Source organism: Dermacentor variabilis, chromosome 2 (assembly GCF_050947875.1).
Source record: "Dermacentor variabilis isolate Ectoservices chromosome 2, ASM5094787v1, whole genome shotgun sequence".
Classification (NCBI taxonomy): domain Eukaryota; kingdom Metazoa; phylum Arthropoda; class Arachnida; order Ixodida; family Ixodidae; genus Dermacentor; species Dermacentor variabilis.
In genome coordinates, this window is record NC_134569.1 from 151114398 (window position 1) to 151139285 (window position 24888).

Below are 24888 nucleotides of genomic sequence, written 5' to 3' on the forward strand. Positions count from 1 at the left end.
ATCGGCAATTCTGCTCGAGTGCTTTCATTTACTACTGGCTTCTTGCTCGCGGCGACGACCACACGAAAATTGGCAGTCATTAAAGTGGCCACCGCATCAGTCAGTCAGGGCACATCGTCGATCAGCGCCAAAAACCAATCTCCTCCTTTTTATACACGTAAAACCATGTGTAAAGTTCACGCGTCTTTTGTTTAAACACGTGAGGGTTGCGTCTCCCCATTTGACATCATGAATTTGCGAGAGTACTTACGCCTGACGTGAAAATTTTTGTGCGCTGACTCGTTACAAACTAACTAAATGGATAGAAGCTGCGCAGTGAGTTACGAGGCAGCTGTAGCGGGGGGGCTTCGCAGTAATTCTCACCCCCTTGATTTCTTTATTGTGCACCCAATGCAGGATACACGACCTTCTTTTGGTTTCAACCTCCATTTCAATGCATCAGCCGCAGCCGTGATCGAAGCCGCGACCGCGTGCTCAGAAACATTACACTAGTCACTGATCGAGCTACCACGGCAAAGAGGTTCGACACGGCTTGCGAAAATGGGAACAGGGGAGGCAAGGGGATTGCAAATTGAAAAACAAAAGTCAATCGAATTCGTCATTACAGATTGCTCTGTGCCATGATATTTCAGTTTTTCCAGAATAGTCTTCGTTGATAGGATTTTGAATAAGCCTTTTTGTTACTGTTTGTAGCGGTCCGCGTGGAGGTCGTAAGTGATTCTATGACCGCGGTACTCGCGCTCATTCCGGCACGTCCAGCATCGCCGCTAAACCTGTGTGAATAATTAAACCTGTGTTTCAAACGGCTCTGTGAATTGCGAAAAAAGAAGAGAGAGAGAGAGATGGCGTATTCTAATGTGGAGACAAAATGCCTCCTTCTGACGCTCAATGTGAGTAGAAAATACACGTTTCTTTTTTTTTCTTACTTCCTTGAACGCCAGCCATTGCCTTGATCACCGCTGTAGAGGTTTGCCTCGTACGCGGAATCTGCCTCCTACGCCGTACGCTGGAGGCAGGTTTGCAAGGCAAGTGGGGGAACATTCGCGGCGAAGCGCTCAGCATCTGCTCACAGACGAGTAGTAAATGCGTGGAAACTTTCCTTTTTGCCCTTGCGGCCAAGGTCTGACAAGGCTATATATTCCGACTATGGTGGGTTGTTTTGCGAAGAGCGAGGGCGATTGACGCCTGCTGGGTTTCTCGAGCCTGGCAGGTTTGGTCCGCTCAGTTACCGCGCTTTATTTAGCTCAGCGCTCGCTCGACTTCTCCCATTTTGTCTGGAATGTGCGTCCGCGCTCTTGTGCACGTGAGCAATCCGTGCTGGCTGGCGTGCAGCGTGACTGACGACGACTGAAAGGATGGCACTAGTCGTTTTCTGGTTGTGTTCCAAATCAACGCTTGCGGCAATTTCTATAATGAGCTGTACTCCTGTTGCTTCTGTGGGGCGACCAGGCTTTCGAAACGCTCGTGTCCAGTGCAGCATTCGGAAACGATGAGCTGAGCCGAACTTACTGCAGCGCTATCGTGAATCTTATACACCTCGAATGACCGTTGCTGATGTAGCTTTCGCGCGGATGCGTTGGTGTCAGGGGGATGGAAAAAGAGGAGAAACTAGGAGGGAGCATGACGCCATGCAGCCAGCTATAGCTGGGCAAGCCAGCCTCCTCTGACGCCGACTCGTTACGTTCTCTTCAGGACCTGTCTACGCGGTGAATCTTGGGGAGTATGTCCTATAGGTCCTCAATGGTTGCCTGGTCTGTTAAAGACACTGTTTGCTAGACGGTAGCTATTAGTGGTGCTCTCGTCACAATTGACCTGTGGCGCTTGCTCTCCAGGCTACTCTCTCCCGCTCACTTTGCACGCTGAGCGGCTAGAGATCACCGCTTGCCCACCACTTGGTGAGGGCTGTCAAGATTGGGGGCTCAATCCTATCGCTCGTAACCCGTTGTCAAGATTGGAGTCCGGCATGAATTAGAAGGTAGCTGGCCCATGCCGTCGTCCAACTTATCCACGCTGAGGACGTTGATGAAGGGAAGGACTGCTTCTCATCGAGAACGTGGAATATGGGTTTATTTACATCATCTAGATTAGTCTAGCATGACTGCGAGAGAAAGTACATCAGTCTAACGTGACTGCTTAAGAAAGTGTATAAGTCTAACACGACTGCTTAAGAAAGTGTCCTGAGCATCCGCACAACAGCGGTTTATAAACACTCGGTCCTCTCCCGATACCCAGGTGACGGAAACGGCCACCTCTTTGCGCGAGGGCTTACTTACACACACACACACACGCACACACACGCACACGCACACACACACACACACACGCACACACGCACGCATGCACGCACGCACGCACACACACACACACACACACACACACACACACACACACACACACACACACACACACACACGCAGGTTCACGGAGCCCGCCGAGGTCCGACTGTCTTCGCAGAACTCGGGGCTTACTTCAAGAACGGTGCGTGGGAAGGGGTCTCCGTCGACGTTCCCGCGGCAACTCCCCCGCTCATAGCAGATCAGGTCCGCGGTGGCGAGTGCAGGCACAAAGCCTGCTTTGTCGAACTCGGCTCCAGCGACGGAGAGTTGAGGACGCGCGTATTGTTCTCGACACACAGTCGACTTAGTCATGCCGTGGCTAGAGGTTTGCGGCGGCGCTCCAGGAAAAGTTGACGCCCGCGGTCGCAAGTGGTTGGCAAAACTTGCACGTCAGCGGGCCGTTCTTAACAGGGCATATTTCGCATTAACTTTTCATTTATATTTTTATGACTAGGATTCAGAATGGTAATGTGGCAATCCCTCCCATCTTTTGCCTTCATACGAGTTTGCTGCTCAACTTCAATGCGTTCGACAGCAAATGCGGATGTCAGCAGTTTCATTGCTGGAACCGCGCACTTGCATTTATAGCACGTGATGTCATAGACAAATCTACCGTAGATTCTGCGTACCGAAGCGGACTGACGGAATTTCCAGCGTTGAGCGTGATGTCCGACAACTAAAAAAGTAACACAGGGACCCAGACCCTCTTTCCATCAGACATTATTCTGGAGAGTGAGTCCGAGTGAGCGTGGCTGAGTAGAATTCTGGCGAGTGGGCGTCCGAGTGAACCGCTAGCAAAAAAAAAAAAATGTTATTTGCGAGCGAGTGTGAGTTAGTTTCTTTCATTTTGGAGACCTGTGACCATATAAACGACCCTAACTCAGCGTAACACACCGTTTTATACCCTTTGTTTATTCGCAGGCTTTGGTCACCTGAAGGAAGGTTTATATGTACAACATAGATTCCATTATATGCTGAGCACCATTTCACCGTGTGGTTCTATATGGGCACTCAATAAGCGGGTATTTACGAGAAAATATCTGTTAATATTTTCTGGGAAATTTGTAACCATTATTTCGACTCTGAATTATCATTAATTTACTGCCTTTATTTGCTAATCTTAGTTTTTATGTTGACGCGTTTCGAAATTTTGTTGCAGTTCATAATTTTTGTGTATCGTAGCATTTCATTATTAACCTGCTTCTGCTATCTTCTGCCGAGGACAGTCGGACATGTCACTGCAGCTCGGACTGTCCTGTCCTACATATTGTTATGTAAATTTGACGCCGAAATAAATATAATTACTAATATTTCAGGTCCTCCCGTGGCGATAAGCGTATGATTTCTAGGCGCCCTTCCACGAGGGGTGACGGAAGTGTATCTTGTTAGGCTTGCCATGATTTCTGCTTCCCGAGCATAGGGCGACATCTTCCATGGGCCAGCCTAAATAATATTAGGCATTCAAACACAAGTAAATTTTCGCCGCTACGAATGAACGCGAACGCCTTGCCGGCGGCTTGGAATAGCAATATCTTGGTAGTTACCCCACGTTATCAAGCACTCTCCCCTTATTTACATATCTTTGAAAACTATGTAACCAAGCTGCTAGAGCTCCGTTGTCAAAACGATTTTGCCAACGACACGTTTCCTCGAAGAAGGAATGTTAGGAATACAGAGAGAGAGAATAAACGTGTAATAACCTGGATCAGTGAGAAAGAGTGTTTCTTTGTTCACCCAAGGCGGGTGGCCTCCTCAGTTCAGGTAGCCATTGGCTTTTGCTGCTTCCCAGGCCTGGTTCACCAGCTTGCGCTGGTCCTCCAAATCCAGGGCGTGAGCATGGCCTTCCACGATCTTTGGCGGTCTTCGTTTGTGATTGTGTCTTCGGTTGCTTCTTTCTCCGTCTTCCTTTGCTTGATTATTTCTTTCTGCAAGGGCAGGACACCCCATCACCCTGTGACGAAGGTTGTCGGGCGCCCCGCAGGACCAGAAAAAGGTAGGAGAATCGAGTTGCGTGCATTTATTCGTTATAATGTCGTGTCCATAGGAGCACCATGGAAGAGACAGTCGCTCAGCGGCGTCTGCAAACAATGTTAGGAAGAGAGAAAAAAAAATGGAATTTGTATTTCCAACGGACATCCCAGGAAGATTATTTTAAGGGGCCGTGAAAAGAAAGCACCGGCATCGGTGAAAAATATGGAGAAAAAAAGAGGACGAATCTCCCCATAGTGGGTGCGGGCCGAAACCGAGCCAAAAGCGAAACCGAACCGAACGAGGCAACAACTGTCATGCCACGCTTTTCAGAAATCAACATCCGTCCGTGACTTTTTTTTTGCGCTGCCGCCTTTTCAAGTATGTATCAACACGCCCAATTCGCCACGTTAATTAACATCGATGTTTGGAGAACGGCTCTCGAGGTTCGAAGTGGCGCAAACCAAAAAAGGAGCGGACTGTCAAGCTGCGCTTCTTCAGGTTTACGCTAACCAAAAGCAGTCGCTGGTTCGCACTTCGGTGTAAATCACTCACCTTAGCTCCTGGGGCCACTGAGCAGCCTCTAAATCTACTAGATACTAACCGTGTTTTTACAGTTTTCTCCATGTTCAACATTTCCAGCCGTTCATTCAGGACGTGGCCGGTATTGGATTTAACGAGAAGGAATAGATGGCGAAAACGACGGTATTCAGATACCAAGATTAAGTGGGACGCTTTTCAGTCTTTTTCTTTTAAACTTTCCCCTTGCTCTTTTACGTTACTGTGGTTTTATCTACGATCGTAAACACGAATTCCTTTCGTTAGTCCATTCAACCGGAACCACAGCCGTTAAAACCTGCAAGAACCGAATGATCTGTCGGACAAGAGAACGTGCTATCGCAGAAGACGAAGAACTGCACGGACGGTCGCGTGCCTCCTCGTGCCGATTTTTCTGGAACCCTTCCTCTGACGTGCGAAGCCCAGACCTCGGAAATGGAAGCCGCTCAGCCTCAGCAAGGTGAGTTGAAGGCTGCTCCAAACTTCTTGCTGCGTGTTGTTATTCTGCAAGAATGTTCCTTGTAGCCCTGGTGACGATGGGACTGGGCGAGTACACGCAAGTGAGCTGAATTTGAGGGCTCAGCAGCTCTGCCATTGATGGTTGATAAGATCGTAGCCCTTGCATCATGCCTAGACTGTTTGCTGGTGTTCTGGGATTACACATGATGTGGATAACGAATGCGGTATAGATTGCAGTTTAATTAAACTATGGGATTTTGCATGCCAATTAAACCACGATCTGATTATGAGGCACGCTGTAGTGGACGACTCCGGAAATTTTTTTCATTAACGTGCACCTAAATCTAAGTACACGGGGGTTTTTGCATTTCGGCCCCATCGATATGCGGCCGCCGTGGCCGGGATTGGATCCCGCGACCTCGTGCTTACAGCAGCGCAACACCGAAACACTAAACAATCACGGCGGGTAGATTTCATTTCACTGATTTCGTTAGGGCTGCAAGTTCTCATTACATGCCAATCAACATGATTTAGAACCGACTTCACAGGCAATAAAAGGATGCAGTTTGCCGGAAACTCCGTCGTATGTCACCTCATCTGGATGTGTTTCTGTTAGACCGTACTAAATTGCAGAAGTGTAGCCATTTGTCAGCTGGTAGAAAAGGCAAAAAAAATTGCGACAGATCCAACGTACCTTGTTGAAATCTATGTACAGCTGTGCTTGTTCAAATGTATAAACAGTTGAGAAACCCGTGTTGCTTTCTGCGTTACTGCAATGCGGGTGCAAGGTCATACCGAGGGCCTTCGCCCAGGAACCACGTCATCCACTTGACAAGCCATCCAAACGTGGCCCTTTCGCACACGCTCGGGTGCGTCCGCGTATTCTCCCGCACATCCGTTCTACCTAATTTGACATTCGGGGTGATCATCTGAAAGATATAGTGATGTTGGCACATAAACAGCGTATGTACGATGGTGGCCTAATGGAAGGAGCGTCTGGTTAATGTGTTGCGGGACCAAATCCCGGTCCAGCCTTGGGGCACGTATTACCTTTCGTTTTGTTTAAATGTGAGCTATTCATAAAGACAGCAAGAGCACCCAGCAGCTGTCAAGAACTTCCGGTAGAGTTCGCAAGGAAAGCTTCGCTTCAAATATAGCTCCGAAGGTTAAATAAAAGCCGATTATCGAACTACGGTAGGCTATGTGGTACCAACACATGTTCACGCACATCTGTGCATGTCTGCGAAATGACAGGATCGCGAGCACAGCGTTCTAGAGTGCACTGCTGCAGCAATTCTAGCAAGTAGTTTCATGTGTGAAGGTTAATTTTTCGCCGCTCCTCGTAAGAGCCAGTTCATTTAGCGTAACCTGACAGTTCCCTCCGCATAACAAAATTCCAATTTTTTTTTTCGTATAGCGCCATGACTGCAAAATATATGTCGCCCCACAGGATTCACCGATCCTTCTCTCTGCTCTGTACTACACTGTTCATAGCCTGTCATTTTAGTTGGCATAGTTGTGAAAAACCTTGTATGCTAAGGCGAGAGTACTAGTGGAATTTCATAGCACGACGTCATAGAACCACTGTGTGGGCTAACTAGAAGCGTACACTGTACGGTACGAAATATCAATATGGTAAATTATTACAGGCCCACCGTGGTGGTGTAGCGGCTTTGGCGTTGCGCTGCTAAATCCGAGGGCGTGGGATCAAATCTTCGCCGTGGTGGCCGCATTTGGATGCGGTCAAAATGCAAAAAAAGAAGGAAAGAAACCTTGTACCGTGCGTCGGGGCCACGTTCAAATAACCCAGGTAGTCAAAATTATTCCGCAGTCCCCCACTACGACGTGCCTCATACTGATAGCGTGTTTTTCGCACGTAAAGCCCCACAACTTAAATTCATGACTGCATAAAAGTAATGCCCAAGACACGTGCCCTCTTCAAATTATGCGCGCTGGTTCGTGCGCTCCCCAAGGCGTCAATGGCGCATGGGAGAAACGACGCCGCAGAGACGCAGGAAAACACGTGCCTCTATGCTGGGCGAACGCATGTACGATCGGTGTCGGGCCGTAGGTGACCTTAGTTGGAGAACAGTGGACTCTCGATTTCCGAGGTAAAATGATTACTTGTCGGACACAAGTTCGCCCAAAATGAGGTATTTCTTCTGAAGTAAACCACTTGAACTATTTACAATATTTTTTGTAAATATCACACATCTTTCATTGGAATTTTGCTCAAGTACGCAAGACTTTAGCCAACAAGAATTAAGATAGCATATATCATACTCAGATACCCACACAGTTCACACCCACAGAGTTTGCGCGATGTAACTGGACTATATTTGCAAAAATATTCCTCTTAATTGAAGTGGAACCTTTGTGAAACAAATGTTCTTGAGCGTCGACTCTTCCTTCGGTTGATGTCCTTGCCACTATTACTGTATGTCACTCTTAATGTGATTACAAATAAGTCTCTCAATGGAAGTGGCACATCTTAATCTCCTTACAGGTTCCAGCATCCTAGCAAGTGAAACGTATAAGAAAAAAAAATGCTCCACTTACTCGGAAGAATGTATGGGCGACGACAAAAGTGGTATACTCCACGCAGCGGGAGCCGGAGCAACGGCAAACTGCATCGCAACGCCATCTACAGGCAGCATCTGGGATCGAGACAGCCAATGGGTGCCCTTTATTATCTGCAAGCATGTCGCTTGACTCGTGTCAATGTTTCGTGCTTCAGCTCACCAAAATGCCGAGCGACGCCGCTGCAGTAGCAATCTGCGTGGAGTACACCACTTTTGTCGGCGCCTGTACAAGTGTCTTCGATACTGTCAGTCGTGCTTCACGACGGCAAGTGCCTATCCGAATGACTCCCCTCCCTGAGAGGAGAATGTGCGTCCGCGCCCAGAAATAATTTGTCGATCCGCAGGCCCCCCTCCAGCGGCAGCGATGGACCCTCCTGCGGTTGACCCTTCAGCCCGCCCCGCGCCGTCCCCTTGGCGGCAACTGCTAATGTTGGTGTGGAAGAACGTCTACGTGAAGCGGCTGTGTCGCCGCTACACCACTACGCTGCTCGAGATTGTGCTGATGGTGGTGCTCCTGTTGGGAATCCAGGAGAGCTCCGTGGTGCGCGAGCCGCTGATTCGCAAGGGGGACACCGTCTTTTCGCCCATCAGCCCAACCACGTTCTGGGACACGGAGCACGACATGGTGGAAATCAAACAGGTTCGCCGCTTGTTTTGAGACAATATAGATGGATGTCCTACAGGGTTCAGCTAGCACTATGCCGAATCGTCTTCCACTACGTTGCATCCGGGAATTCGCTTCATAATTGGGTAGGCCGATCTCTCGATCAATATGCGCCTAAAAAATGTCAAATGGATGTTCAAAAATGTGGGTCGTCACCGAAAACTAAGATGCTTCCATAGATTTTAAATCGCATGCGTCACACGAGGTATGTATTTCTTTCTCGTTTGTTTTTTTAAATGCAAGCATATATGAGTGAATTAATAGTAATACAGAAAATTTGAGAGAGAATTCATTGTCAGACGATTCGCTCGCAGCAGCCTAACCTCGAATACCATTCGCAGGTTGTTCTGGCACTCGTTAAAGAGCGCACAAATCGACAAATTTATGGTGCGTACCAACAAAGGGACTGATAAAGAAGCGACAGATTGTGCAAGTTTCCAACCACGGAGATCAGGTCGAAATATATCATCTGTCAGAACGAAACGGGGGGTCAAAATAGAAATAAAAAATTATTACACTCAAACGATTGAGGAATCAGTAAATAATAGGAAACCATGAAATTAGCAAGAGGAAGGCTTTTCGCTGGCAGGAATAAGATGTGCAAGAAGAACAGGGCAGCGGTCGTCAGCAATCTTGAGGGTATAAGGTCAGCAAAGGAATTCTACACATTACTGCATAGTGCGCAGAAGAGTCACGTAGCCACGATTAGAATTAGCTGCAAATCTGAAATGGAAGTTCCGTGTGCAACCATGGGTGTGCTTATAATGGCTTTCCGAGCACACTTTTCGACGTTACTGGAAAAGAGTAACCGATTACAATGACAATTACCTCTTTCAGTGATTTAACTGATTACAGTTACTAATTACTATCCCAAGGAAGTAACGGAGCATTTACTAAAAGGTAACCAGTTACTTTAACGTTACCTTGCTCCCTACTTTTATCAACATATAAGCCGCTTCGTCAAACGGACTGACCTTAGCCTCTACATCTTACCTCGCTAAAGAATAGGAGAATATTCGATTCGATATTTGAAGGTAGTTCTTTCTGCTTAACATTAGCAATGAGTTCGATTAAAAAATATAGCTATTCGAGCCCCCCGCCCCTCCTCCTTATTTTCTCGAAACTAAACACGCACCCTGACCATCTTCAGATAGCAGCGCTGACACGGGCTGACATAGCGGTGAGCGTGGCCTACGTCTCTAACTGCGGTGTCCAACATCAGGTCCTCACGGTCTGGCAATGTAGACGCTGCAAACCGAAAACAGTTATTGCCAACGTCTATAGCCCACCTAGAGAGGAAGGCAAAGTTCGACGTGCTAGTGACGGCCGCATTGCGCAAAGTGAAAAGCCACGACCGGGCAATTATCCTAGGGGACTTTAATGGCCCGCATTCTCATTGCGCCTATGATCGAGGCACACCTAAGGGCCAAAGACTAGCCGGCCTCGCGGAGGACCATGAGCTTGTCCTGATGACGCGACCGGATGAACCAACCAGGACGGGAAACAGTGTAGTAAGGGACACCACACAGGACCTAACTTTCAGCAACAATGACAGAGGCGTTACCTGGACCAACCTATGGGAAGAGCTCAGACATCAGTAGTGCCTCAGTTAACACGACGCAGGTTCACCATAGATTAGCAAAAGCAACGATAACCAATTGAACAGCTTATAAAGAGAAACAAAGGCAGACCACACCACCTGATAGAGCTGCAGAATGGATGGAATCCGTCAGGAGTGTACACAGAAGGCACAACACCGGAAATCACGACAACGATCGAACCACCGGCAGTAGACAGGCACCTCTACACATGTGGGAAGCGCGGAGAAGTATGACCAAACGTTGGAAGAGACAGACACACAACACAAAACTCAAGATCAGGATAGCCAGGCTTGCGCAGGAAGCCAGTGATAACGCGCAGCAGCTGCAAGATACCAATTGCCTTCAGTTTTGTGATGCACTCAAAGGAACGCTTAGCACAAAAGGAACATGGGCTATTCTGCGCAGTATGACAGATGCGACAGGAACACTGAAATGAAATGAATACGATGGCACGACCGATGCCTACTCGCTCGGCCTCCTCCTTAAGAGGACACTTTAGCTCGGGTGCTGCTATATGAATACATGTAGAAGGGGAATTCGTTTTTCCCCGCAAAAACTGCGCCAATTAAATTTGACGATGTTTATTGCATTTAAAAGAAAAACCTAAATTCTAGTGACTGTTGGTTTCGACCTTTTCATTTAGGCGGTCAATTCTTCATGAAAAATTGGCCAAAATCGCAAGTTTAAAACTCAGTAACTCAACAATGAAAAATGATATCACAATTCTGTGAATTGCATCTAATAGTAAATCTACAGCGGACAAAATAGATATGTTACACACGAATCTAAAAAAAATTAGTATTATGGAAATACGGCTTTTGCAGAACCCTTGTACACAACGTCACCAATTCACGTAAGATACACATTGACATACCAAAGTTGTCCGCTTTGACTGTTCTAATAGTTCCCGTTTACAGAACCGCGATATCTGTTCTTGGTGCATATCTATTAGTTTGTAAACGTCGTGCGTCTATTTTATCGAACTTACGAATTTTTAAAAAATATTTAAAGCAAAATTCAGGCCCTAAATCAATATTCCGTTTCAAACAGACACTAGAATTTACCTTCTCTCTCAAATGCAACAAATTTCATTGAAAGCGATTAGCAGGATTATCTCAGAAAAGCGTTTCTCCGCTTTACATGTATTTGAATAAGCCGCGTCGGATTGGGCCCGAGCTAAAGCTTCCTCTTAAACAATTTGTCGAGGGATCAAATACATGAATAATAACTGCATTGCGAAAGATGCAAACGAATTTTTGAACGCTACGCACTGTCAAAACAAGTAAAATATGTATTTTTTCATAAAAGAATGTTCTGGTAAGTGCCAAAAATTGTGCCCAAAGTAACTGATATCAATGCTTTCATGTTTTTTGTCTGTTTAATAAGTAAAGAAAATATCACACGAACTTTAGAACTATATCAGTTCGAAACCAGGAAAGCAGGGCATACCGCTGATATGATAAATGAAAAGGCCATGAAATGAACAAGTTGAGGACAAATATCTTAATGAAATTTTGTCATTCAAGAACTGTGTTTACATTCTTGTATATATGCAATGGCCAGTGAAAAATCTCAATGACGCTGTCATTGTATGGACTGTATTCCAATGTATTACGCAGTGACGCTTTCTCGCCCTTTATCAAGCTGTATGTACTAATTGTGGCCATGCCGTCCCTGCAAACTTCTTAATCTCATCCGCCCACCTAACTTACTGCCGCCGCCTGCTGCGCTTCCCTTCCCTTGGAATCCAGTCCGTAACCCTTAATGACCATCGGTTATCTTCCCTCCTCATTACATGTCCTGCCCATGCCCCCCATTTCTTTTTCGTCATTTCAACTAAGATGTCATTAACTCGCGTTTGTTCCCTCACCCAATCTGCTCTTTCTTTATCCCTTTACGTTACACCCATCATTCTTCTTTCCATAGCCATAACTGCAATTGAGTGCTCAGTAAAGCTTTTCCTCCTCGCCGAACGAAAGAACGGACGCTCGCCGCGCACTTGTGCGCATTCTCTGCGGTAACAGCTGATGGCCGCGCTGCCACGAGCCACGTCCAACGCGCCGAAAAATACAGCGGGCAAAATTTTCGGCAATCATGGCGTCGCTGGCGTGGCACATCCCACTTCGCCGACTGCTGCCTGGCGCTGGAAAGGCCGGACTGTATTCACGCCCCTCAGAAAAATTTGGAGGACGCTTAAGCTTCACCTTCAAGAGTGGAACGCGATAGCATTCAAAGATCCCTGACTGCTTCTTGCGCTTCCCGGCAAATACAGCTTATGTAACCGTAGTGCTTACCAGGAAACGCTGGCGGCGAACGTTATGCACGATGGCGAACTTTCTAGTAGGAACGTGGCCTCTTGCGTTCGCCGTGATGTGGCGGAGGCGAGCGTCATCTGCACGTGTTGCAAGGAACCCGGCGCGCCTCTCCGTGAGCTCCGAGATTCGCGCGCGCTGGCGTGCGCAAATCTCGGCCTCCTTCAGCGGTCTATGAATGGTAGAAACGCTGGAAAAGGATGTGTGAGTTCCCGCCTAACAGAATTATGTTTTCTCGTATATTCAAATTATAATCCGACGCTGTCATGTCTGTAGGTTGGGTGCAAGTCGTGTTCTATTACTTTTCTGACGTATTTTACTTTGAGAAATTCAATTAGCTCAGTAACGACGTGTGTGCACAGCGCGGAAGACGAGGACTGAAGGAAGAACACAACACAAGCGTCTGTGTTGTGTTCTTCCTTCAGTCCTCGTCTTTTGCGCTAAGCAGACATGTCGATATCACCAACTCGCCTAAGCTTCTACCTTATCTAGCTCAGTAACTTCGTTACGCTACACGGAGAGTCTACGCGGTTGGGTATCTGTGCTTTAGTTTGCATGGTTCGGAATTATTTTTGCCGATACGACGGTTGACAGTTTCTTTCTTTGTGGGTCGACGCTGGACCCCGAATTTTCTGTGACAGGGGTCCTTAACGCTTTTACGTTGATACAGCCCTTCTCTCCAGCGCACACATAAGGCGAGTTTTCTTTGTCGCTGCAGACTTCTTCACGACGAAACGGAGGAACATAACAAAAAAAAAAACTTCGAAGAGTCATTCTTAGTGAAGATAAACATCGTGTGAAGGGCTGCAGAGGCTCTATTGAAGGAGCCAGGCCCGTTCGTTCTAGTTACTGTATTTGTGCAATTAAGAAAAGTAGTGAGGAAAGTAATGTTAACAATCGTTTACTTCTTAGTAATTGCTCAAGTACTTTCGTGGGGCAGTAATTTGTAACTGTACTCAATTATATTTTTAAGGAGGTAATTGTAATCGGTTACGTTTTTTCTGTAACGTGTACAAGTCTGCTCAGATGTAACCGTTGCTTGGACGTGGATTTGGGCATGAACTATCGTTGTCTCGAAATTCTAGCCTCAGCTTCGTGCACCTTCCTCAAATGGACACTACAGCAATATATTAAGAACAGCTACATTGTAATAACAAATTAATCAGTCAATCAAATTTGTTCTTTTCAAGAAGAAGAGAAAGCTTCTTTAATAACGAATTTGTCATTCGTAAGAAATATGAGCTTGTGCAAATAGCCAACTGACAAAAATTAAAAAAAAACAAAGCAGGACCTACCTCTTGTAGATTATGGTACCTCTCATGTGACGGCAGCGCTGGCTGATTCATAGAAAGGGGCTGCAAATTCCATTATTGCGAGACGCATGGGTTTCTCTGTTCACAGCCGTCAAAGCCATTGCCACCACCGCCCCCTACAGCCGCTAAGGCTTGTGTCCGCATCCGACGACCTAAACCCAAGCAGAGTCGCAGAGCCTGGATAGCTGCCGCCAAGCAGAGTGCTCCGTATATAAATAACCCCGGCATAGCGAGAGGTCATGCGGACATTGTTTTGACGCGGGCGGTGGAAATTGAGAAGCAGCAGCGGGACCTTCGGCGACAATTGTCTACACGATAAAGTGGCATATCGGCGCACGGAAAACGATTATGGACTTCTAGATGAATACTCTATCGATCTAGTTTGACTCTTTCTCTATTGTGCCTTTAGATGTTTGTCGCTTCCTCCGGCAGGTGTTGTATGCGCCCGCTGACAACAGGTACTTGTCCCGGCTGACGCGTGAAGCCATGAAGACGCTGCACGTGCCGGGCGTGATGGGAATGCACTCGGAAAAAGAACTCGTAGCTGCCATGCTACTGCAGAACCAGACGCCCGTGCACACCGTGGGGCTGCTGTACGGCAACGTGAAGCCCGGCGACAAGTTCAGCATGCCGATTGACCTGCGGATCACCTTCTTCGGCGGCAGCCTGCCTCTGGACGTGCTTGTAAGTTAAACTGACTTTGACCTCGTATCTTTTTTTATTTCGTAGAGATTGACGACGGCAATATGGAACCGATCTATCGGCAAAGTTAACGTACTTGTAGACTGCAAGGGGAATCTCAGCTATCGACCAGAACCTGGAGCGCTCGCAGGAGGAGATATCGTTTGCAGGGGATTACGTACACTAACGGAAAGAATGAAACGACCGGGATAACGCTCAGCCTATGGACCTCGCCCTTTCACAAACATCGTAACGTCACGGGCCACTCACAAAGTGTGCAAAGAGATCGCAAAGCAAAGCATTTACCTCGCGCCAAGGCTAGCAAGGCATCGGCTGCTTTGCAATGTGTCCGACTACTTGAGTTCGATGCCGGAATCTGCACACCACGCTCCAGATATGCGTCGAGAAGCACTTGGCCTGCGGCGAGCAGTACTTTAATCATTTCCTCATAAATGGTTGAAAAAATGGTTCGAAGTTTTGGCCGAACGTGCGACTCGGTAACGTAGATGTTTACCTCGTGCACCCGCCTAGAGCATTCACTACGGGAGCAATGAAATCGTACCACTCGCTTAAGGCGTACGGCTTCACCATGGAGGGACATACGTGGACGTTTGGTTGAGCTCACCGAACATTGAGGCTGCAGGTGATTGACATCTACGATCGCGATCAAGAAGCTAAATCACGATAGAATGGATCCGGATTGAACAGCATCGCGATCGCAAATGAGGCAGGAAGTTTGAATCCTCGTCCGCTACAGTGTCAAACAACTGTTCACGTAGTTCGCACTAATCTAATGCAATATGCTAAGTGCTAGCTACGCGGCATGTGTTGTTTTCATTACGTCAACGCGAACGTGGTCGTATTTGTCCCGTCACTTGTGAAGTGGGGAAATAGCGTGGCAAGACGAAGACTGGCAGAAAGACAACACAGGCGCTGTCCTCTTTCTGTCAGTTTTGGTCTTGTTGCACTGTTCCCATTTCGCAAAGCATGCAACACCGACTAGCTCAGCGTCACTCACTGCTGCAGTTAATTTGTCCAGTCAGTTTCCACCTGTGTTCACGCTATAGAACATCATCATCCAGCAGTAAAGAAGCAGTACAGTCATCCGGTTCCTTAACAGCACCGCGCCAGCGCCGGCCAGCACCTCCTAATGGCGAGAAGTGACGAGATCGACAAGAGTAGCGCATGTGCACAAAGTTAACTCGAAGCGCAAGTTTCGTCTGCTAGGCTGCTAGGCTCTTCCTACCAGCCCGACGCAGCACCTGCCACGACTAATTCGGCGCAAACTCCCCCCCCCCCTCCTTATTAAGGATAGCATAAGCATGTACCCCTGGCTTGCGTCCTTCCCTCTATATTTCTTTTGTGCTGCTCTAGCGCGCATGCACAGGAAATAATGAAAAAATAAAACGTGCGAAGCTGCTATGCAACTGTATGATACCTATTTAGCGTGCTTTGTTCTTGCTCTCAACGATCTCAAAACAGTCGCTTAGTTCGAATGTTGGAGAAAAGCGCGAGTGAACTTCACAGATAGTGTTGACGTCTGACGGGTGCCGTTTGTCACGACGCATTGCCTGCACCCACGTTTGTCGCCCCTTCTAATCTCTCGAAAAATAAAAATATACCAAGCATTCCCGTACCGGAAAATGGGAGTAAGCGAAGCTTGTCCTTCGTGCACCTGACCTTCGTCACAGTTAAGCAACCCACAGGTAACGGTGCCGGATTGCTTCAGCCTCCCGCTGCCTCATCTCGGGATCTTTCGGATTGCCTTAGCTCGGGCGGCTCAAAAGGCGCGTTTACAGTCCGACGTTATCACACGTGGGCGAGCGTCGCTCGACGCCGGGCGCATCGGAGTGCGTTGGCCGCGTCCGGTTACGTTGATTGCGCTAGTGCATCGAACCATCGGCCGAAATTTAGACGCCGTTGTTCTCGTCAACGTGACGTAAAGTGTGCGCGCGCTCACACTACGTTGGACTATATTTAGCCCTTAACGGCTGGATTGGCGTGCCGATGGCGAGCTCTTCCACGGGCGAGTTCACGCTGCCGCTCGTAGTATGCTGCCCGTTCCTCGGGGGAACGCCCAACGCACGGCCGACCCATCGGTTTTTCGAGCCTGAACAGAAACGAAGCCGGCGCAGCGCGCGCCATACCCTTTCCTGCTCTTTCCCTCCCCGATGGAAGCGAAATGGTTCTGATTCGTCGCGCGCGTGGCGTGAGCGCGCGCCTATGCGGCTGGAATCTTTGACAATGACTCGCGATCTGGCGCCGCCGCAGTTTTCAACTCATCAAACCGCCCTTTCCCGCAGCTGCTCTGCGCTGGGAGCAATTGGGTTTTTGTGTAACCAGACCGCTGCCGAAACTTGTGAGCTAATAGAAGCTTCGCTTCAAAAGTCGCAGTTTCGTCCGAAAGGCGGAGCATAGATTGCGATAGCATATATGTGGACAGCTATACGAAGTAAGGATAGTAGTTTTATCTGCTGCGTATACTTGTAAACATAGGCACACTAACTAAATTAACAAACATGGTGTCACACGCGCACAAGCAAACATGAACACATCGTACTCGATGACCGCGGAAGCTCGCTGTCAAAACGCTGGCGTGAGGAAACGCGGAAACAGCTGCGAGCGAAGTGACATTCGTCTTGTCTATCGCTTGAACGCAACGTAAACGCCGAGAACAATGCGTATAGAATAGAATTAATTGACAGGAAAGACGGAGAGGTCGACTTGAGCTAGTGCGCTCTAGTCTGCTACTCTGCACTGGGGTAGAGGGAAGGGGAGTGAAAGTACTTAGATGTGTGGTGATAAGTGGTGAGTGCTTTGTATATGAGACAGCTGCCTTGCTAGAGCCGCTCATCGAGCTTTATAGAAACTTCAACATCTTCGTTGCACGCATTGAAGTTGCAGTGTCAGGCCATGGGCCGAGGATAGCTTCCTTCGACAGTGCTTGCCTGCCAACGCTGGCTAGGAAACTTTCCAACGTCTTTCGCTCCGGCATATGTGCTGGGCAGTCGCACAATATCTTATTCCAGTGTTTCAGGCATCTGGCAGTGTTCACAATCAGGTGATGGTGGTAAACATTTATTACTTGAGCCTTTTTTACAACATTACTTGTGAGGGGGCTTTGGAGGGCGTAGGGTGTCCGGGAGTTTGTGGCCCTCGGCGACCCTCAGAGCCCAGTCCACCAGCCGTATTTGGTCGGCTGGGTTGGAGCTAGACACCGCGGTCTCCCATCCCTCGACGTCGGTGAGTTGCCACTCAGAGGGTGGCTGGAGCCCAGGGCATAAGAAAATTATGTGATGGAAGTTGGCTCTAGGCGCGCCGCAGAGTGTACATTCCTGTCGATATAGACCTGGATGAACCAGGGCGAGAAAAGCTGGAGAAAGAAAAGTTTGTGCCTGAAGTTGGCGCCAGGTACTTTGTTGGAATTTTGTTAAGGATTTATCTGGGGGAGGATATCTCAACCGCATTTCGCGGTAGTGGAGGGTTATCTCGTGATATTCGACCAATCGGTCTCTGGCGTTATCCAGGTCATCGGACGGCGTGGCTCGGTTGACGGCTACTCGAGCGATAGAATGGGCCATCTCATTGCCTGGATGGCCTGCGTGCGCCAGCACCCAGATGAGCTTAATTGGTCTGAGGGGGGTCTGATGATTGAGAATTTTCAGTGCCGGCTCATGAACTCGGCCTTTCGAGTAGTTGCGGATTGCAGTTTTGGAGTGGCTAAGGATAACCTCGGCAGCGGTGGTTGAGATAGCCAGCGCTATGGCAGCCTCCTCCGCCTCTATGGACGTGCGCGCCTGTATTGTGGCAGCTGTGATGTAACTAAGTTGATGTGACACTGCACTTACGGCATAGGCTGGTTTCTGTGGGTAGCTAGCGGCGTCGACACACAAAGTGAGGTGGTCGTGTTGGTGTTGTTTGTAGAGGGCTTTTGCCCTGGTCTGCCTGCGTGCCTCGTGATGCACGGAGTGCATGTTATTACGCAGGGGGAGAATAGTGATGCAGTTTTGTATGTCCGACGGTAATGGACATGTCTGATGGGCCTTGGAAGTCGGGATCAGTCCTAGTTTGTCCAGGATGTGCCGACCTGTGGTGGTAGAGGACAGCCTCTCAATTTGAGCTGTGCAATGGGCTTCCGTGGGCTCATCGAATGTGTTATGTACCCCCATGTAAAGGAGGCGCTCATTTGGCGTGTGCCTTGAGGGCGGACGGTCGCGTTGGGAACGGTCGTGGCTCGCGGACGCTCCTGTGGACGAGGCTTCAGCGACTTCGTTCGTAGCTAAGTACTCTTTTATCTTTATTAGCTAGTGTTTTGAAGTGTTTTCTTTTGCATGGAGTAGGGGCGCAAATTTTGAATTTTTGGTAGGAGTAGGAAACGTACCGGCTTTGTCTAGGTCTGGCGGCTCCCCCGTTAGGCCTAGGGGGTAGTTCTTTCAGCTAGCTCTTCGGATTCTCACATGGAGTAGGGAGTGATAATTCTTTGTTTTTGTTTGGGATAGCGGTCGAGGTCGGGTTTGCGTGAGTGATTTGGCGAACTTGCTCGTTGGGCCTAGGGACGTAGGCCTAGCGATGAACTCGAAAAACATGAAGGCCGCGGGGGACGGGGAGCAAGTGCAGTGCGACGAGTGCCTGCGCTGGTGCTTCCTCGACGAGACTAAATTTCAGAATTTAGCAGACGCGGTGGGGTCTAGCTTCACGTGCAGGTCGTGCGAGCGCGTCAGGGAAGCCGTCCAAAAACTGGAAGAGAATTGGGCGGCTAAGTTTGAAGAGCTTAAGGCAAACCTGAGGGAGGAGCAGGAGAAGCGGATAGAACTGCAGGCGAAGGTTGAAAATTTCGTCAAGGTGGAGGCGGCCCAGGCCGCGCAGTTGGTGAGGACTGTGGCCGAGCTTGGGGAGGCGAAAGAAAGGAGCGCCGAACTGCAAAGGCGGCTCGACGCTCTTGAGACTCGGGCAGCGGATAATGTCGGGTCAGGACACCACAGCGAGGGCGAAGTGGGAGGCAGGGAGCCAAAGCAAGCGGTCGCCAGCTCGCCGCCGGTGAATCGGCGTAGCTATAGCGAAGCAGCGCAACACGCCCCGAGTGAGGCGACGCTGCAGCCACAGGAAGCCGGGAAGCAGGGAGAGGTAGGAGAGAGTCAAAGGGTGATTATCGCTGGCGACTCAAACATGGCTGGGTGCTCAAAAGCAATTGTAGAGAGGGTGAAAGGCGACAAAAGAGTGGCGGTAGGGACATTTCCAGGACAGACACTGGGTTCTGTCATGGAGCGAGCAAAAGAAAAGCTCACGGAAAATGCCCACGTGCGCAACCTTGTCGTAGTAGCAGGTGGGCTAAATGACGTCCTGAACGGGAAAGGGCCAGGACTAGCCCAGCGCTTGGCGAAGGGGGTGGACGACTTGCGCGAGCTATCCCCTCAGGTGCAGATCGTGGTGTGCACGGTGCCGGAGGTGCCTGTGCGTGACAGTCACGTACAAAGAGCCGTAATGGCTGCCAATGAGGCAATATGGAAAATGAGCCGAGAGAAAGGCTTCGAGGTTGTCGAAGTAAACAGGGAAGTGAGAAGTTGTGGTGGTTTTAAACGAGATGGGATCCACTTCAATTACAGGCTAGCACGAGAAGTGGGCTGGCGACTTGGGGGTCGCGCTGTTGCTTTTTTAGGGGGCCCGCGGGCGCTCAGGAGGTCAGAGTAGGTAGTAATAAAGAAGGTCCCCTAGGGGAACATCAGAAGAGCATTGCCGTCGATAACAGAAAAAGGAGGAAAGCAAGAACAAGAGCTCGCCATGCAATAGGCTACATAAACATGCAGGGCGGCAGAAGAAAGGAAAAGTGGGCAGAGATTGAGGAGCAGTTACATAGAGAACAAATAGGGGTGTATGCGGTTACAGAAACGCACCTTAGAGACTCAGAAGAGCCGCCAGTTATTAAAAATTATGTATGGGAAGGGTGCAACAGAACTAAGTCGGAAAGAAAGGGAGGGGGAGTCGGAATGCTCATCCATCAGGGAGCCAAATGGAAGAGAGTAAATTCACAATGTCAAGAGCATCTTTGGTTAGCAGGTACAATGAGTGGGAAAGAAACTTGGCTTGGAGTTACGTATTTGTGGACCGGAATAAATTGCACAGAGAAGAATAAAGAGTTAGTGGAATGCATAAGCGCTGATATTAGGGGTTTCGGGAATGGTGCTGAGATAATCCTATTAGGTGACATGAATGCCCACATACAGGATTTAGATGGCTATACCGACAATAACGGGAAGTCAATGCTAGACCTTTGCGAGCAACATAACCTCGTGATCGTGAATACAGGGCTTAAGTGTGAAGGACAGATCACGTGGGAAGTGGGAAACCGGCAATCGACCATTGATTACTGTCTGATGACAGAAGGAATTCATGATAAGTTGAGAGAAATGGTCATCGATGAGGAAGGGTTTAGCAGCATAGGGAGTGACCATAAACGCATCATATTGAAAATGGGATATGTAGTTCGGAAAGAGAGCAACGAAAGCAAAATGGCCAGTCCAAATTTGAACGCTGAACAAATAGCGAATATAGTCACTAGAGTGGAGGAAGAAATTGGCAAGTCGCCAAGTAAGGGGTGGGAATATGGTGAGCTTCTAAGTGTAGTAACGACAGAATTACGGAAAGAGAAACAACATGTTCATTGGAAAGGAAAAAAGAAACCGAAAAGCTGGTGGAACAAGGAGATACGAGAAGCGATCGCCGAACGACAGAAAGCATCTCGAGAGCACAGGCAGGCAAAGAAGGCGCAGTTGCCACAGGATGAAGTAACCAGTAAATGGGAAATATACCGGGAGAAAAAGTCTATGGTTCAAATACTGGTACAAGCAAAATTAAAAGGTGAAAGCGAAAGTTGGTTGTCAGAAATACGTGAGAAAAAGAAGGCCGCACCTAGAATATTTTGGAATCACATAAAATCATTAGGCAGGAAGTCAACAACAATACAACAACATATCCTAGATGAAGATGAAAACAGACTGGAAGGAGAAGCAGCAATAAATTACATCCAAAAAGTAACAGCCGAATCTTTCAAAGGCAAGGACGAGGTTGTATTTGAAGAAAAAAAGAGCATGAAAGAGACCCAAGGGGGAAAGGAGCTAGTGCTTACAAATTTAAACTGGAAGAAAGCGGAAGAGAAAATTCCTAAGCGCACAGCCACAGGGCTAGACGAGGTTCCCGTTAGGCTGATAAATGAACTGGGACCAAAAAGTAAGGAAGCTCTCGTGAAAGCAGTTGAAAAAACTTTAAAAGATAGACGAATACCAGACAGTTGGCGACAAAGTAGAATGAATTTAATTTATAAAGGTAAGGGGGAGAAAGACAGAATTCACTCGTATAGACCGTTGACCATTACATCGGTAATATACAGGCTAGCAATGCAGGCAATCAAATTAAAGCTTCAAGCATGGGCAGAAAATAATGGCATTTTGGGAGAGCTTCAGAATGGCTTTAGAATAGGTAGGCGTTTGGATGATAACTTGTTTGTTCTTACTCAGTGTATTGAAATATCAAAAGCGGAAAGCAGACCGTTGTATGTGGCCTTTTTGGACATTACAGGAGCATACGACAACGTAGACCGCAGCATTTTGTGGGATATTCTGGAAGGGGAAGGCTTAGGTAACGATTGTATACAGCTTTTCAGAGAGATTTACCTAGAAAATACTGTTTGCGTTGAATGGGAAGGGAGGAGGAGCGCGGAGAAAGTTCATATCAACAAGGGACTGAGGCAGGGGTGCCCTTTATCTCCGCTGCTGTTTATGATGTACATGGTGAGGATGGAGAGGGCGCTAGAAGGAAGTAATATCGGGTTTAATCTATCATACAAACAGGCAGGTACAGTAATAGAGCAGCAACTCCCAGGTTTATTTTATGCGGACGACATTGTGTTGCTCGCAAACAAGCAAAGTGATTTGCAACGTCTGGCTAATATCTGTGGACAGGAAGCCAACAATTTAGGTTTGAAATTTAGTGTTAGAAAATCAGGTGTTATTGTATTCAATGATAACAGTGAACAGACAGTGGAGATACAGGGCCAAGAAATACCTCGGGTAACAGAATATAAATACCTTGGTATATGGATAAACGAAGGCAACGGATATATGGAAACACAGGAAAAAACCATAACAGTCAAGGGGAAGAGAAATGCAGCCATAATGAAGCACAGAGCGCTATGGGGATACAATAGGTACGAGGTCCTCCGAGGTATGTGGAAAGGGGTAATGGTTCCAGGACTTACTTTTGGAAATGCGGTTGTTTGCTTTAAATCAGGGGTACAATCAGGACTCGACGGGAACCAAAGGTCAGTGGGTCGCCTCGCATTGGGCGCTCACGGGAAGACTACAAATGAAGCTGTGCAAGGGGATATGGGCTGGACTAGTTTTGAAGTGAGGGAAGCTCGCAGTAAAATTGAGTATGAAGAACGGCTGAGGAATATGGAGGAAAGTAAATGGGCTGGGAGAGTGTTCAGGTATCTGTACAGGCAAAACATTGATTCACAGTGGAGGAAAAGAACTAGGAAGCTTACCAGCAAGTATGCGGCCTGTGGGGTGGGCAACACAGCAACAAAGAAGGTCAAGCGGAAAGTCAGAGAGGCTGAATTAATCTCATGGGTGGCGGCAATGGAAAAGAAACCTGCCATGAGTAACTACTTAAGGGGAAAAAACGAAATTAGGAAAGAAACCATTTATGATAACTCAAAGGGAAGCTCATTACTTTTCGAAGCGAGATCGGGATGCCTTAGAACACGCACCTATAAAGCGAGATATAAGAAGGAAGAAGAAGCATGTGCTTGCTGCGGTAAAGCTAGGGAAACGACGGAGCATATTTTATTAGAATGTGAAGACGTCTATCCAGCGGTCGATTTAGGCACCACTGGCCTCCTTGAAGCCCTTGGGTTCAGCGGGAGCAGTGGTAAAGCAAACAGGTCCGCAATAGACATCAGTAAGAGGCGATTGGAGGATTGGTGGAAGAAAAGTAGGGAAACGACAAAAGACGGAGACGTACAAAAGCACAGTTCGCAATAGGGTATCAGAAAATTTGGACGTGGTAGTTCATAGTGTCTTTTTTTTTGTTTCTCATTGATTAACCAAGGTAGGATATTAGGCAGCATAGTAGCAAGAGTTTGGTGGCGCAAGCCACCGCCCCGTTCCAAAGGGGACGCTCATAACATCCATCCATCCATCCATCCTGGGGAGGTTAAGTGCTGTCTTATACGCTTGACGTATAAGGGCATCCACATTTTCCGTTTCCGCCCGGTTGAGATGTAGGTATGGAAGCGAGTATACTACTCTGCTTATGACAAAGGCCTGCACTAACTTTCTCAAGTCATGCTCTCTCATCCCATTGTGTCTATTGACTATCTGCTCAATCAGGCGCATAAAGTGATGTACTGTGGTGGTGAGTTTGTTCAAGGTCGCCGTATGTCTGCCGTTGTTCTGCGTGACCATGCCAAGCACTCGCAGCTGTGTGACCTCTGGAATGGAGTACGTCCTCATATGGATACGGAATGTTCGACTGGCCGAGAACGAACAGCACGCACAAAGCTAGGACCCACCGACGCACCTAGAGTGCCCACAACGCAGATCGCTCTCGAGATGCGGCCGCGTGACCGCGCGCAGCCGACACATGCGCAGCTACAGGCGGAGTTGTACGCCGCACCTCTTTCCCCTCCCCCCCCCCCCCTAGTGCCTGGCATCGTTGAGTGACTCGCGCAGGACGCAATATGGTGCGCTTTTTCCCCGCTTTCGTCTCTCTCGCGCGGGCGAGAGCCGCGCTCCTCGGCTTCTCTGGCAAGCCTTCACTCGTACATACATACAGCGCAGGCGCGCGGCGGCGGTGTTATCGCCATTGTACTACATGCGGAACCTCACGGCGACAGCGATGCCGACGCCCACGCCAACGATGGAAATGCGCTTGAAGTGTCCATATAATATAGCAATAAAACGCCCATCGCACTACTTTTTTCGTGCGACTTGCGCACCCCACTGCGCAACAACTCGCCCGGGTCCGCGAACGCAAACATGACACAACAACAAAAAATTCTCCCCGTATACACGAAGCTGTCAGTATTGTTAAGAACGGCCAGCTGCAGTGCAAGTTTGCCACCCAGTTGCGACTGTGGAAGCAACATCTCGGGAGCATCGCCGCCAACCTCTAGCCTCAGCGTGACTAAATCGACTTTGTGTCGGGGAACAAGACGCGCGTCCCCCACTCTCGGTCGCTTCAGCTAGGATGCGCTCGATGAAGCAGGCTTTGTGCTGAAACCGCCGCCAACCTCTAGCCTCATGAGTATGGAATGAGTTCGGCAGGCCAACCATTGTTCCCAAACTCCCCAACGCGGACCTGATCTGCTAAGGGTGCGCGAATTGCCGCGGGAACGCCGTTTTGCGCTGCTTTCCAC

The 24888-nt window shown here is 48.4% G+C and overlaps 2 protein-coding genes across 5 annotated transcripts in view; both read left to right on the forward strand.

Moving 5' to 3' along the window:
• The first annotated feature begins 4664 nt into the window (after nucleotides 1-4664).
• LOC142570501 (uncharacterized) lies at nucleotides 4665-8561 on the forward strand. The gene is made up of 2 exons (XM_075678883.1): nucleotides 4665-5322; nucleotides 8248-8561. The coding sequence occupies exons 1-2, from the start codon at nucleotides 5298-5300 to the stop codon at nucleotides 8559-8561; spliced, it is 339 nt and encodes a 112-aa protein (XP_075534998.1). The 5' UTR covers nucleotides 4665-5297.
• Nucleotides 8562-14228: 5667 nt separating this feature from the next.
• Nucleotides 14229-24888, forward strand: part of LOC142572856 (phospholipid-transporting ATPase ABCA3-like) — a 111249-nt gene continuing 100589 nt past the window's right edge. For all 4 annotated transcript variants that reach the window (XM_075682260.1, XM_075682261.1, XM_075682262.1 and 1 more), the window contains exon 1: nucleotides 14229-14477. In XM_075682260.1, the coding sequence (XP_075538375.1) occupies nucleotides 14280-14477 (198 nt within the window). In that variant the 5' untranslated portion in view covers nucleotides 14229-14279. The remainder of the gene's footprint in view (nucleotides 14478-24888) is intronic.

What these genes read in the sequence shown, in the direction of transcription:
- LOC142570501 (XM_075678883.1), top strand. Translation starts at nt 5,298, where the DNA reads ATGGAAGCCGCTCAGCCTCAGCAAG. An exon ending in AGCCGCTCAGCCTCAGCAAG is followed by an intron (nt 5,323 to 8,247) that starts GTGAGTTGAAGG and finishes GTCGATCCGCAG; the next exon opens with GCCCCCCTCCAGCGGCAGCG.